Source organism: Oryctolagus cuniculus, chromosome 18 (genome assembly GCF_964237555.1).
Source record: "Oryctolagus cuniculus chromosome 18, mOryCun1.1, whole genome shotgun sequence".
Classification (NCBI taxonomy): domain Eukaryota; kingdom Metazoa; phylum Chordata; class Mammalia; order Lagomorpha; family Leporidae; genus Oryctolagus; species Oryctolagus cuniculus.
This window is the reverse complement of record NC_091449.1, coordinates 44,899,108-44,914,185: the sequence shown is the minus strand read 5'-3', so window position 1 is coordinate 44,914,185 and position 15,078 is coordinate 44,899,108. Positions and strand designations below refer to the sequence as shown.

The window sequence follows — 15,078 nt, the reverse complement described above, 5'->3', positions numbered from 1 at the left end:
TATAATTCACAGACTTGAACTGTCAGACCTTTCACAGAGAGAAGATTTAATCAGAGCATATGAATCAAAACAAAGCACAGGCCTGCGCCGAGGCCTGCGCCGAGGCTCACTAGGCTAATCCTCCACCTGCGGCGCTGGCACACCAGGTTCTAGTCCTGGTTGGGGCACCGGATTCTGTCCCGGTTGCTCCTCTTTCAGTCCAGCTCTCTGCTGTGGCCCAGGAGTGCAGTGGAGGATGGCCCAGGTCCTTAGGCCCTGCACCCACATGGGAGACCAGGAGAAGGCGCCTGGCTCCTGGCTTTGGATCAGTGCGGTGCGCCATCCGCAGCGTGCTGGTCGCGGTGGCCATTGAGGGGTGAACCAATGGAAAAGGAAGACCTTTCTCTCTGTTTCTCTCTCTCTCTCTCTCTCACTGTCCACTCTGCCTGTCAAAAAACGAAAAACAAAAACATAAAAAGCACAAAACCAGAATTACAACACCTGAAGAAGCCAGGAGAAGGCCTCATCCTCGATTTGAAATGAACATTTGTGGTGTCGCTGATGTTATAAGTGTGTGGTATGTGTAGGGGAGAGATTCTCTCTCTTTTTTTTTTTTTTCTTTTTAAGATTTACTTATTTATTTGAAAGAGTTACACAGAGAAAGGAGAGGCAGAGAGAGAGAGAGGGAGAGAGAGAGGTCTTCCATCCACTGGTTCACTCCCAGTTGGCTGCAACGGCCAGAGCTGGGCCAATCGTAAGCTAGGAGCCTGGAGCCAGGAGCCAGGAGCTTCTTCCGGGTCTCCCACGTGGATGCAGGGGCCCAAGAACTTGGGCCATCTTCTACTGCTTTTCCGGACCATAGCAGAGAGTGGGATCAGAAGTGGAACAGCTGGGTCTCGAACTGGCACCCATATGGGATGCTGGCGCTTCAGGCCAAGGCTTTACCCCTCTGCACCACAGTGCTGGCCCTGAGATTATCTTTAATCTGAGCAGTTTTCTACATTTAGACAAAAGAAATATACAGCAATCCAGTAGGAATATTCTAGAATAGTCTGTATTTTTATTATGAATATTTAGTAATATGGAAAGGGACACGTTGTGACAGAGTTAGATAAAAATGTAGGAAATAGAAAAATATACCATCACACATATAACATATATGAAATATATATGAAATGGGAAAAATAAGAAAACTACAATCTCCATTAGTATGGGAATGTTAAACCAACTTGTATACACTCATACAATAAAAATATTTTGCAACTGTAAGAATTAATGAGGTAAACCTATATGTACTTATAAGAAAGATTCTCAAAAACATCCATTGTGAGAAAAAAAGGTCCAGAACAATGCTTATCTCATGGTCATATTTGTGATTAAATGTTAATATATATACACATATACATCTGTGTGCATATCTATGTGTTGACCTTGGGGTTATGCACACCCAAATTTCAGCATTAGTAATCTATGAAGAGTGATGTGGAGACAGGAACAGTGCCTATTAAATATTTTCAAACTATCTTCAGATATCTAAGTAGATTCTGAGTCTTTAAAAAGGATAATAAACTATTAGTGAAACAGAAAGACACACATGAGACCTTGACAATGAATCAGAAGAAAAAGTACTGAGATTTTAGCAGTTATGATTTATTTTATTTCTCATTATTTTATGTATTATCAGTTTTCTTATTTTCCATATATTTCATTTATCTAAACTATTTGCTACATTTACAACAGAGAAGATGAAACAAAACAATTAAAATATAAATATAGTTGAGCAGTACTTTAGAATTTAGACAACTGACTATATTAATTCTGATTGGTGTTGTATTCATCTGAGTTGAATCTAATAGTACATTAATTTATTTCATCTCCCTAAGTATTTGTGAGCTGCAGAATAATTTATCTTTGACCTTAGAACCTTCAAGCTATTTGTGTATTTAGTCATCTTGTAAGGGAATTTGGGGCATGTGATAAATTGTAGAATACTTTCACTGCCAAGGTTTTCCTCGGCGGATGAAGCTATGTTGTGATTTATACTTTAATATTGTAAGCAAGAATACACCATTCAGTTTACTTTTTAATGTATATTTTTTCAAGTTCTTTTTCTATGATTTTAAAATGTACTTTGGCAAGTTATCCATAAATGTCTATAAGTTACACCCTTTCTCAGTGTTGCTATCACAGATATATAGCAGTTGAATGTCAAAAGAAAACAAATTTATCTGAGAGGACTTGATGTGTGTGTGTAAACTCTGTGTGTGTGCACGTGTATGTACTGATTCACATGTTTAGTGCTGAATGAACTCTCTGCCCAGAAGTCATTCTTCCATTTTCTCCCTCAGCTATTATAAAAACTGCCCTTCCCAACATGGACAGAGAAGCCAAGGAGGAGTACCTGGTTGTTATCCAAGCCAAAGATATGGGTGGACACTCGGGTGGCCTGTCTGGGACCACAACACTTACAGTGACCCTTACTGATGTTAATGACAATCCTCCAAAGTTTGCACAGAGTAAGTAAATTTCCTGCACTGGGTGAAATTCTAAGAATGATGTTTTCATTTGAATTTGTGCTATAATTTTCAATGACATTGAGTGCTTATTCTGCTTGAGGAATAGCATACATATGTAAAAACCAATAGTCCTGTCATCATGTAAACACCACATTTTATATATTTCAGAAAGTTGAGAAAATTTCCAAATATCAAGTGTACAATAACAGAGTTAGAATCAACTTGAGAGAATGATGAAAATGAAACTCAGACTTTGTCTCTTTGTTAGTAGCATTTGTTATATCAAAGAAACCAGATCCCTAGTATCCGAGGTGGCAAAGGTAAATATTCAGTGCTCTTGCTGAAAAGTGCATACCCGGGGCCGGCCGGCGCTGTGGCGCAGTAGGTAATCCTCCGCCTGAGGTGCTGGCATCTCATAAGGGCACCGGTTCGAGTCCCGGCTGCTCCTCTTCCAGTCCAGCTCTCTTCTATGGCCTGGGAAAGCAGTAGGAGATGGCCCAAATCCTTGGGCCCCTGCACCCGCATGGGAGACCAGGAAGAAGGTCTTGGCTCCTGGCATCAGATCAGCACAGCGCCGGCCATAGCGGCCATTTGGGGGGTGGACCAACGAAAGGAAGACCTTTCTCTCTGTTTCTTTCTCTCACTGTCTGTAACCCTACCTCTCAAATAAATACATAAAAATCTTAAAAAAAAAAAAAAAAAAGGAAGATGCACACCTGTCCTGCATCAGTAATCTTTCCCTTACTCTTCCTTGATAAGGTTGCACTCTGCCTTAGAGACCTCAGTGTCTTTCCGGGCAGCCACCATCAATGAATCAGAGAGATAATCATGGTTTGCCAACTTTCTTATCCCATAAAAGGGTACTTTTCTTCTCAGAATTTCCCCAAGTGATCTTACATGGAGAGTTGGTTTGGCAAGGCCTTGCGGACATGAGGACTCCTGGATTGAGATGTGAAGAGTGAATAAAATTAGCTGGCAAAAGATGACATCCGTGAAGGGTGAATGAACACTGTAGCTAGAAAACAATGCTCTCAAGTCATGTGTGTATCTATCAGCTTTGTTTGTCCATTTGTTTATATATTCATTTAGATTCTACATGTCAGTGATATCAGGGAGTATTTTTTTCTCTTTGACTTATTTCACTTACCATAATGTCCACCATTTTCAGCTATGTTGTCACAAATGGCAAGAACTCATTCTTTTAAAGGCTCAATAATATTCCACTGCATATATACGCAACTTCTTTATTAACTCGTCTGTCAACAGAAAATTAAGTTGTTTCTAGTTCTTGACTACAGTGAATATGGGAATGTTAGTATCTTTCTGAGGTGGTGATTTTGCATCAAAATGTCATATCATACACCTTAAATCTATATATTTTAAAAGCGCTTGTGGAAACTCCAGAGTTCTGTATGAGAATGGGAATAATTTCACTACAGCTGGAACACAGAAGACCAGAAGGAAAAATTGTGAAAATGAGCAGGAAAGTTAGGATAGGTGGGCATTACTGTTCTTGGATTTTTAAGCCATTTTTTTTTTTTTTTTTTGGACAGGCAGAGTGGACAGTGAGAGAGAGAGAGACAGAGAGAAAGGTCTTCCTTTGCCGTTGGTTCACCCTCCAATGGCCGCCGCGGCTGGCGCACCACACTGATCCGATGGCAGGAGCCAGGTACTTCTCCTGGTCTCCCATGGGGTGCAGGGCCCAAGCACTTGGGCCATCCTCCACTGCACTCCCTGGCCACAGCAGAGAGCTGGGCTGGAAGAGGGGCAACTGGGACAGAATCCGGCACCCCGACCAAGACTAGAACCCAGTGTGCTGGCGCCACAAGGCGGAGGATTAGCCTAGTGAGCTGCGGCGCCGGCGGATTTTTAGACCATTTTAAGTACCATTCTCTTTATCCTAAGATTACTGGCATGCCATTAAAAGAGATTAAATTTATAAACTGAGTTACAGGGTTTGGTCACAAGGAAATCAGAAAAATTAAAAGCTAGCCCTCGTCTACTATCTTCTATACACTACAGCCAGTTAAAGGGGGACTTGCAATTATTCATGTAGAAGGTGGTAATCATGGCAGGAAAGGGTGACAACAGTGGAAGTGGAAAAGAAGATAGATGAGACAAATATTTAAGAGTTAATGGTGACAGAAGTCTAAGGATAAATGACAACTGTAGTGTAGGCAGGTAAAGATTAGATGCATGCTGGTGTTTTTCGTTGAGACAGAAAATGCCATAGGAGGAGAACTGGTCTTTCTTGAAAGAGAGAGGAGGAGAGAAGAGATAGAATAGAAAGGAGTGGAACTTGAAAAAGACACACTTGATTCACCTTTGAGAATTTATCTATAGACATTTCCAAGTAGAAAGATTAGGAGAGATGTATTTTCACTAATAATTTTGGAATTTTAGCATCTGGTCATTCATATATCAGACAACAATACAACTTTTTTCAACTAAATTATTGAAATGGAGAGCACTGTTTCTCCTATCCCTTCTACCAACCTTTTATTTCCCTTTGGTTGCTGTTATACTTAATACCATAATGTGCAACTCTTCTTTCTCATAAATTCGTTATTTCAATTCAACAGTGGCTGATGAGTTTCAAAAGTATTCCCTTTCTTAGTGGTAATAACCATTAACTATGATCATGCTGGTAGAGGTGAAGAGAATGAACAGCATAGGAATGGGTAAAGGAATGGTCCATTTGTTTGGTTCCCTAAGGCTCCTGAAGTAAGACTGGTGGCAAAGGGAGGCCCCTCACTGGATTATTTACTTATTAAGCATACCTAAAGGTATTCTTAAACCTATTCTCAAACCTTGAAGGAAATGGAATCATTCTACCAATTATGAGAGAATTGGGAGACGCGTGCTCAGCATGAGTATTTTCAGTGCCTACTTGATGGCAAAGCTGTTTGGAAATGTTTTTGTTTCACAGCCCCATAACCTCATGATTTTAAGAGGTATTCTTATTTCAACATTAAGTAAAAGGGTGCTAGTGCTAGAAGAAACTTTACTCATCATCTGAACCAGTCTTATTATATTGGATAAAATGAGCCTTGGTTTATCCAAGGGATGCTGTGATTTATTTCAAACTAGAATTAAATAATGTTCTCAAGATTTAATGTTTCCTTTTTATTTATTTAGAGATTTATTTATTTATTTTGAAAGAATTACAGAGAAAGAGTCAGAGAGAGAGCTCTTTCATCCTCTGTTTCACTCCCCAAATGGCTGCAACAGCCAAGGCTGAGCCAAAGCAAAGTCAGGAGCCAGGAGCTTCTTCCAGGTCTTCCACATGGGTGCAGGGGCCCAGCGCTTAGGTCATCTTCTGCTTCTTTACTAGGCACATTAACAGGGAGCTGGATCAGAAGCAGAGCAGCCGGGACTCAAACTGGCACCCACAAGGGATGCTAGCACTTCAGATGGTAGCTTAACATACTGTGATACAGTGCCAGCCCCTAGTTTATTGCATATGAATGGCTATTTTTAATTTGTTGTGATTTCAAGGGGACAAAAACTTCCTGGTTGTCTGAATCTGGGTTCTCTAGAAATTGGCACTGAGACAAGAATTTTATTTGAGTAGTTTAACTTGGAGATGGTCCCAAGCAACACAGTGGGATAATGCAAGAGAGGAAAAAGAGAGCCTAAAGAGTGTGCATTAGCAAAACAGCTACCATTGGGGATAACTGGAGACTTATCCCACTGAAGCCCTGACCACTGTAAAGAAAAAAGATGCAACCCATGTTATGCTTCCAGAGAGGGGGAGGAGCTTAGGACTTTATAGACTAACTCCTATGTATCATCAAGGGCTGTTTTTGTAAGGGCATTAATTATCTGGCTGATGTGAAGTAGGCAAAATGGGATTTGAAGGCAAGAGAAAACCCTCAGGCAAATAAATGTAAGAACTGGCAGTTAAATGTAGGCTAGAGGTGCACTAAAGTGGTACTGGCCAGGAGTTATGGTTGGGGTAAAATAGCTTCCTCTATACCAATGATAGTGAGTGACACCAATACAGCTAAAATAATTTGAATAAAAATGGGACTAATGCCACTAATTAGACATGTTTTACTGTCCCCATAGGAGAATGAATCCACACTGTAATTGTATTTTGCCTAGGGAGTTTTGAAGGTAGGATTTTGGTCTTCAGAGCAATGAGGACTTTAGTAACAAGAGAAGTGTTTCATGTGTCTGAACAGCTTGCTGCAGGGCACAACAGAAGTTTAGTAATTGGATTTTATCAAAAATAGTCTACAAGTCTGTAAATATAAAGGTAGTTCAAAAGTGACTTTCAGTGTGTTACACATTGCATCTTTCTGTGCTGAAATTAGCTTAATATTTTATGTTGGGCAACAATGAATATCCCCACAGGCAGTCAATGTGATTATACACCAAATTGGAAAGAACTTTCACATAGACTCACTAATATTCTGATATAACTGTTCCAACTTACTCGATAAACATATGGTTGAATAAGTTTCATTATCTCAGAATCGTCATGAAGAGAGATCACCACTTCTTCTGGGAACTATTTATCACTGAATCATTGAAAAGACCACATTACAAAAGGGAAAAGGATATTTATGTCTTTTCTATCACTGCATTGGGAGCATCTAGAGCAATGCCCAGAACCAAAGAGGTGCCAAATTAGTATTTGCTAAATGAGTTCATGAATGGCCGGGATCCGTGCAATGCTCACTGTGTCCCCTTTTTTCTAAGGTTTGTATCACTTCTCAGTACCAGAAGATGTGGTTCTTGGCACTGCAATAGGAAGGGTGAAGGCCAATGATCAGGATATTGGGGAAAATGCGCAATCTTCATATGACATTATTGATGGAGATGGAACAGCACTTTTTGAAATCACGTCTGATGCACAGGCCCAGGATGGCATTATAAGACTGAGAAAGGTAAGCTAAGAAAGATATTGCTCATCTTAAAAGTACCTCTGTGAAATTTGAGTTTTGAAATTTGCAGGAGTTGGGCATTCTTTCTGACAAATAGACTGTTGGAGCTGGTGGATGTTTAGCTTTTAGCTATTGGACATGATGACTAGAATTCTTGTTCCATCTCCTATCCCTTGGGCCCACTTCACATTTCAGCTAAAGCTCTGGTAAACAATCACAATGATGGTGATAGCCTCTCATCTCACTTATTTTTCTCTCCAAGTCCATGTCTCAGTATTTCTTCTTAAGCCAAAAAGATTTGCTCAGAACCAGCACAAGGTTCTACAGCGCTGCAAGGAAGCCAGTGCCCTGAGGGCAACCTTCAACTCATGTGGGAAAAAAACTGGTGGGCCATTACTATTATTTGAAGAAATTATTCTGAGGCATGTTGTTTAAGGTTCCTAAGGGGATTCACAGTGGAAATAACCTTCGGTTGCCCACAGAGGTGACAAGTTCAGTGGTTCTTTGAGTTTCTATATATAACCATCCCCATCTCTGCATTCCTGCTTATTTAAATATCTTCCCAATATACATTGAAATTTCCCAAGTCCTTAGTAGAGGCTGTGCATTTTGGGAAACGCAAAGACAGGCAGAACATTCACGCCTGGTCATTCTGACTAGTTCAGGCACTTGAAGGACAAGGCCAGCCTTGCTAACAGTGGGTACTTCAAATCATGCATCCAAAGTCCAAGCTTTTGTCTTGCTTCTGGGTATAAGGCTACCACTGGAGAAAGGAAGGTTTTGTTAACTTGCATGAATAATATATGGCAATTTGAGACATTTTTTGCTGGCAACAAATTGTTTTATGGCAGATGTGAAAAATTCAGTGCAACAATTTCTATTTGTTTCTCATCATGAAATCCACATTTACAAGAAGTGTGTAGAACACAGTTCATTATTTCATGGGCACACTATGTTTATATTATTTTATGGGCACACTATGTTTATATTATTTTTTGGGCACAGATTTTTACCCTCATCATATATCTTTGTCATAAAGTACATCAAAATAATTTTTGAATAAATCTGCTTGTTCATAAATAAGAAGCTTGATGGTGGGTTACACCGTTAGAGCCAATGACCTTTCCCTTTGCCTTAATGCTTACTCAGCATTACATTGGTATGATACAGCTGACTATGTGATTCTATCATGTTGCCTTGGGATCTACTGCTATGGCCTTGTTCTTAAAATACTCTACTAGAGAGGCATTAACAATGGGGAACTGGAGTTTTCTGAATACATTCTTTATCAAAATAATTTAAAAATCAATTTTGAGAAGATGGCTGCACTTATTTTAACTCTCTGTTGAGGAACACTATCTTTGTATCAGGATCCTAGCTTGAATTTAGAATTAAGAATTGCCAAGTATTTAAAAATTCATGCTGGAAATAGAGTACAATACAATTATACTTGAGTCAATTATTGAATAACCCAGAGCCACATTTTCCTTGAGTAATGATTCCTAATGTTATTTTTATTGTTATATTAGTTGCTATCCTTTGTTGCCATAAGGTGCTTTTATAACCTGAGACAATTAGCTGTTTGCTATATTTTATTCACTCTTATTCATGAACTTCAATGCATATACTATGCATCTTGACACTAAGAAATATATGTATTTACTCTAGAATATAATGTATAATGGATCCTCTGTTTTGTCTGTGAAAGTATGAAAGACACTAGAGTATATTTTGGTACATTGTCATTGTGTTATTAAACAGACTAAGTCTCAGATCCTCTTTGTAGGGAGAATGTTCTGGTCTTATTTATTGCCAAAGCAAACCATGGGAGAAGGTTCAAGGAGTGCCTACTTCTCTATTCATGCACAGAACAACCCCATCAACCTTCTTCAGATGAGGGATCATGATCTTTATCTCTAGAACAATCCTGGGGAGAAGACTTACAGTTATCAGACACTGGGGAGGGATGAGGAGGGAAGATACTGAGCATAGAACACAGTTAGACTGAAGGAATAAGGTTAGTGCTCTATTGCACTTAGTGTTAGCCACAATAAAAACAAATTGTGTATTTTAAAATTGATAAAAGACTACATTTTAAGTATTCTCATCCCCCCTACATATAAATAAGTTGATATGGTGAAAGAATGTTTATTAGCTTGATTGACTCTTTCTACAATGTGCACATAGATTAAAATACCATATTATTAGCCAAAAACTTATACAATTATTACTTGTCAATAGAAAAATAAAAATAAACAGAAATAATCTGTTATGTTTGTGAAGATTTTTAGTTATTAGAGTAGGGGTGATAGGACAATTGTGAATATGCTGATTTTCAATCATCTATCCATGGGAACATGTGTCTAGTAATTCCAGAATAGATGGGAAAGTGTGTCTACCTTATTAGTAAAAAATATCACAAAACAAATAAAATACAATCTCATTTAGATCTGAATTCAAATATAAAAATCAGCACACGATATTGAAATAAGAATATATATTTAAGCTTTCACAGGAAACCTGAGTTTACTGATGCCAGTTTGTGTTCCAGCTTCTTATCATCTTACAATCTGCATTGCAGATTTAAAATTCTCTTTCTTATGAGAAATTGTGATGCAGACATAAAGTAGTTCTTTGAATCTTGACAGACTTGCATTTTTGAAATCTGAAGTGTTATGAGTTGCCAAGAATTGGACTATAAGCATTCTCATGCAGATGGGTTTCTGGTTTATTTAAGGGGACTCTGCTATTTTTTATAGCTCTATTTACCTAGGTCATTAAACAGTGTCTCTTGGATATTCAAGGAATGACATATTAATATATCATAAATATTGTCAGTAATGATGCAATGAGGTAATTTCCAATTGTTTGCAAGTGGTAGATGAAGGCAGAGCCAGACCTAGCAATTTATCTATGCTGCCCTCACTTTTTCTTCTTCTAAAATAAGTGGATATGTATCTTCACACACGTATTTTTATATGCCTTCCTGCTTCCTATCATAGTACTCATAATAGAGACCATATAAGAATACCCTAAAAAAAAAAAAAAAACACCCTTATTTTTAGCCACCTGATCAGTAGGGTAGCAATGCTTTGGAAGTGAAAAAAGAAAACACTCTTTGTTGGGATTAGTGCTAAATTATGCTTTATAATGTTTCCTTGGACTAAACAATGATGATTTCTAGTTCTTTACATTTCACACACTGTTGCAGAAATGATAAAATATTCCTCCCAGATAGAGATTGTGTTCAATGCTGCCTTATCTCCTACTGGCAGAGGACTGATTAACTGGCTGATTAGTATGCAGGTCATGCCTTCACTAGTAAAATTTTATTATGACTCTGAAGTGAAATTTTGATGGCACAATTCATGACTGTGAATATTTTGTGAATTCCAAGTGAAATGAGCAAAACAAAACAAAACAATAGGAGATTAGATTCACTGAGCTTGTATAATAAACAGATATCAATAAATGCCTGTAAAATTTACAGGTTGAATCAGGAGGAATGGAGAGATATCCCATTAAGTCTCACAAATGAGCTTAAATGCACATAACTTGCATCCATCAGCATTACACGCATTTGTTCTTGCTGCTGTGGTCATTAGTGAAAAACATTAATCTTTGTCATTTCCTTACAGCCTCTGGACTTTGAGACCAAAAAATCCTATACACTGAAGGTAGAGGCAGCCAATGTCCATATCGACCCACGGTTCAGTGGCAGGGGGCCCTTTAAAGACACGGCAACAGTAAAAATCGTCGTTGAGGATGCTGATGAGCCCCCTGTCTTCTCTTCACCGACTTACCTCCTTGAAGTTCATGAAAATGCTGCTTTAAACTCCGTAATTGGGCAGGTGACTGCCCGTGACCCTGACATCACCTCCAGTCCTATAAGGTATTTCTATTTTTAAAGAAACCCTGGCTACCTTAAATGACAAGTGTATCAGTGCAAAATGCAGTTATGTGTACATTCTGTGTGGCTGACATGGGGACTATACTCACAAGACCATGGGATTTTAATCGTCATATTTCCATGTGTATATGAGTATGCCCTTGTGTGTATTTGTGTGTGAAACCATGTGCATGTTATGCATATGTGCCTACTAAGAGCTACATTCAGTGCCTAGAACCGGGAACATCATGATGAGTAAAGCTATTCCAGCTCTCTGAAAACTTAATGGAAATGCACAATTTTAAGTGTTTTGCAGCATATTTGAGTGAATCTTTTGCATTTTAATTTTTTTGTCTTTTTTTTAGCATTGAGAAAGTATTACTAGTTTGTCTTCTGTCTTTTCTTAACAGTTACACTGTATTATAAACTAGAATTTGGAGGCATGAGACCACTGTGTCAATGCATTTAGAAGTTTCTCTCTTATTTCTGTGTTTGCTGTTTGTCTTTGAAATCATTTCCTTATCACTTCATGAGCATTTCAGATAGGTCAGCATATCTGTTTTAGTGTCTTTTAGACAAAAATCTTTCTCTGTTGTTTCAAAAATACCTTTTGTTTATACTTTCCCTGCTCAGAATATTTTCCAGGTTGAAAATAATCCTTTGTTAAAGTGTTTCTGCCTTTTTTTTTTTTACAATTGAAGCTAAATCCTGTGTTTTTTCCCATTGAACTCTGCATCTTTTGTCTTTTGCCAATCATTCAAATGACAGTATAGGTGCTGAAGCTAAATAGCTTTCTTCGGAAAACACACTGGAATTGTATAATTTGTGTACTAGTCTCCAAGGGTGAAGTGTTGGCTAATGATGTGTTTACATGTGAATTTCAAATATTATCCTATAAATATTAGAGATGGAGGGAGGGAGGAAGAATAGGAGGGAGGGGCAAAGAGAAAAAGAGAGAAAGAAATACAATTTTAAAGAATTGTCCAGTTAGTCTATGAGTTACATGTAAGTTCATACCCAACCCTTTCAATTTTCAAGTCATAGATTTCTAGGGGCACAAAATCCTCTGATTATTTTATTCAGAGAAATTCTTGACAAATGAGTTTTCTGGAAGCTTTATTTGCTCACTTTTTTTTAAATGCCTTAAATTCTCATTACTCACAAAGGTGCTGAAACAATGAGGTTAAGAGCAAAACCCTGAAGAACAGTACTTGGCCCAAATAATTTGAGTTTAGACAGAAAAGAATTCTTTTAAAATCTAGCAAAGTTCTTTTTAATGCAACCTATTTCTAAATTTAGGAAAATAAATAACAGTGTATCTCATAAGGATACCAAAAAACAAGAGAAAAAGAAAAAGAAAAAAAGCTTCTTACAGAACAATCCAACCTGGAAGAAGATAAAACTCCAACCAAAGGGTTTGAGGAATGGTATGTTGGCTATCCTCAGTTCTAAATGAATTTGACAAATTACACTAATAGTATGTCCCTCATTTGGCTAAGAGGAATTTGCCAGGAGGAATTCCATTTTGTTAAGGGGTCTTGTGTTGAGAGTAGGGGAAATATAAAAAAAAAAATCAGAATTATGCTGGAATACCGATGTAAACAGGGTTGATGATATTTGTTGAAGGAATGAATCTGCCCCATGTTTGTGAACCTCCATTTGCTATGAAAAGAGCCCAGAAAGGAGCACTTGCCCACTTTCTTTAAGTCTCCAAGCGTGAGATAGAATGTAAAGGGTATAAACAAGATTGGTTAAGCTAATAGACCAGTCACAGGACAAACTTTGATTAGACAGGGTTTCCACTCTTGCCAACAAGAAGCACATATAGGCTCAAGGGTTTCCCAAACCAAGGGCCTTCAGAGAAAGCAGAGGTTCAGATACTGGGGCAATCACATATAAACTCCGCACATGGAATCTATGGTAACAGAGGAATAGGCTTGTTGTGCAACATGTTTTTTTGCTGTTGTTGTTTATGTATTTTTTTTAATCAGCTGAATAAATTATTTGAAGGACTTTTCATAACATAGTGAAAGTGACCTCAAATTGGCAGAGCTTGGTTTAAATCCAGGTAGATCTCAGTGTTTTTGCATGTTGTATAATCTATCCATTTTACTGATAGAGAAATGGGGATTTACTGGTAAGAATCCACTTCCGGTTATCAAATGCTGGTTCTCGTTGTAGTTGGCTGTTATTATTGTTGCTGTTTTTGTGAGGAAACTGGAGAGGCTGCTCAGCAACACCTGTCCGTCTTAGAAGCATTTCATGTGCAGGCACTCAAAGCAGATTTGAGACTGTGTTACCAGGAAGAGATGGGCAGATAAAGTACTGCTGGATGACATAGGCCTGTCTGTGCTTCTGATAGATGTCAGGCAAGTCTAGTTCCTTGGCATCTGTGGTCCCACCCGAAAAGGGGAGGAATACTCTTTCAAAGCATTTGCCACTGGCTTTCATGTGTCATTCAGAAGGCGGGCCCCACACAGTCTGACTGGAGGTGGATTGGCTCCACAGCGTAAGAAAGTGAAGTCACCAGCTGCACCTTTTAGCTTCTGTCCTGCATTTCTGCAGGCCCCCACCTTCACCCCTCACAGTTGAGTTAGCGAGCACAGCTTTCCTTTTTTTATGCACAATTGGTTAATTTGAGAAGAAAATTAAATTGCCCAACTAGCCAGAGCAGTGCGTAGTTCCTTAGGATTCCAGCAGCCAGATTTAGATCCACTTAACCTTTTTAAACAGAACTGCAGGCCATGGATATTCAGGGAATTAATGGGTAACAAATAGCTTTGTATTAATTTTTTTCTCTTTAGGACTGCTGTATTTTATATCCTGACAAGAACATATTCATCTTATAGGATCGCATTTACTTTGCCATCCGGAAAGAAATAGATATTTATCACAGCATCTGCCATGTTAAAATCTACAGTCATTAGCTGGTTGGTCAACTTCCCATCAGACTCAACTTCTTTTTAGAGCATACTGTCAAACCAGAAATATCCTGTTTTTAAAGCCCTTTCTCTTTCTTTCTCTCTCTCTCTCTCTGTGTGTGTGTATAAAATGTCTCATTTTATATGTATGTATATGTGTGTGTATTTATTATATATATATATAAATATGTGTATATGTATGAAATGTCTGGCTATTTCCTTCTTCCAGGCTTTTCTTCTTCCATGGTCAGTGGCATAGAATAAGTTCATGTTCTTACCCTCTCCCTTCCCAGAACATTAATCAGGTCTTTGCTACTTTCTGCAATACTATATGTCTCTCTGTAAGACAGTGAAGTTGTACAAATTATGAGAAGATGATTTGCTTTGAATTTGGGCTGACTGGTTCAAATCAGATTATTACTACTTCCTGGTAAGACAGCCAGTCTCTGAAATTCCCTCAATACTGTTTCCTCCTCTGTATGGGATAGTATCATATTGTCCCGTATGGGGTAATATCACATCACTTGTGGCGTCACTAGATGATTAAATGAAGTTCTTCAATGAAATATGTATTAGCTGTTAGCATTACCAGTTAATAAAAGGGAAGCCACCAGGCATTTCATATGTTAAATACCAACTAAAAATATAGTAACTTATTTTAGCAAATGCTTTTCTGCTAAAGGTAGCTGATAGTGTGGAGATGAGTCTGTTTTTTAACAGTTGTGTGCTACATTGTCCAATTAACCTCATTTAGTGTAATTTTCCCATGCTACAGCTATGAATATTCTTAGTGGTGAGTGTTTAGTAGGTGTCAGGAACGTGCTTAATGTGCTCATTTCAATCTCTAGTACACCTGTGAGACAATATGGACACTCATTATC

General features: G+C 38.3%; 1 protein-coding gene across 10 annotated transcripts in view; it reads left to right on the top strand.

The window, feature by feature from the left end:
* CDH8 (cadherin 8) overlaps window positions 1-15,078 on the top strand; it is a 420,906-nt gene that overhangs the window by 232,231 nt on the left and 173,597 nt on the right. For all 10 annotated transcript variants that reach the window (XM_070063301.1, XM_070063302.1, XM_070063300.1 and 7 more), the window contains exons 5-7: window positions 2,328-2,495; window positions 7,203-7,390; window positions 11,026-11,279. In XM_070063301.1, the coding sequence (XP_069919402.1) occupies window positions 2,328-2,495; window positions 7,203-7,390; window positions 11,026-11,279 (610 nt within the window). The remainder of the gene's footprint in view (window positions 1-2,327; window positions 2,496-7,202; window positions 7,391-11,025; window positions 11,280-15,078) is intronic.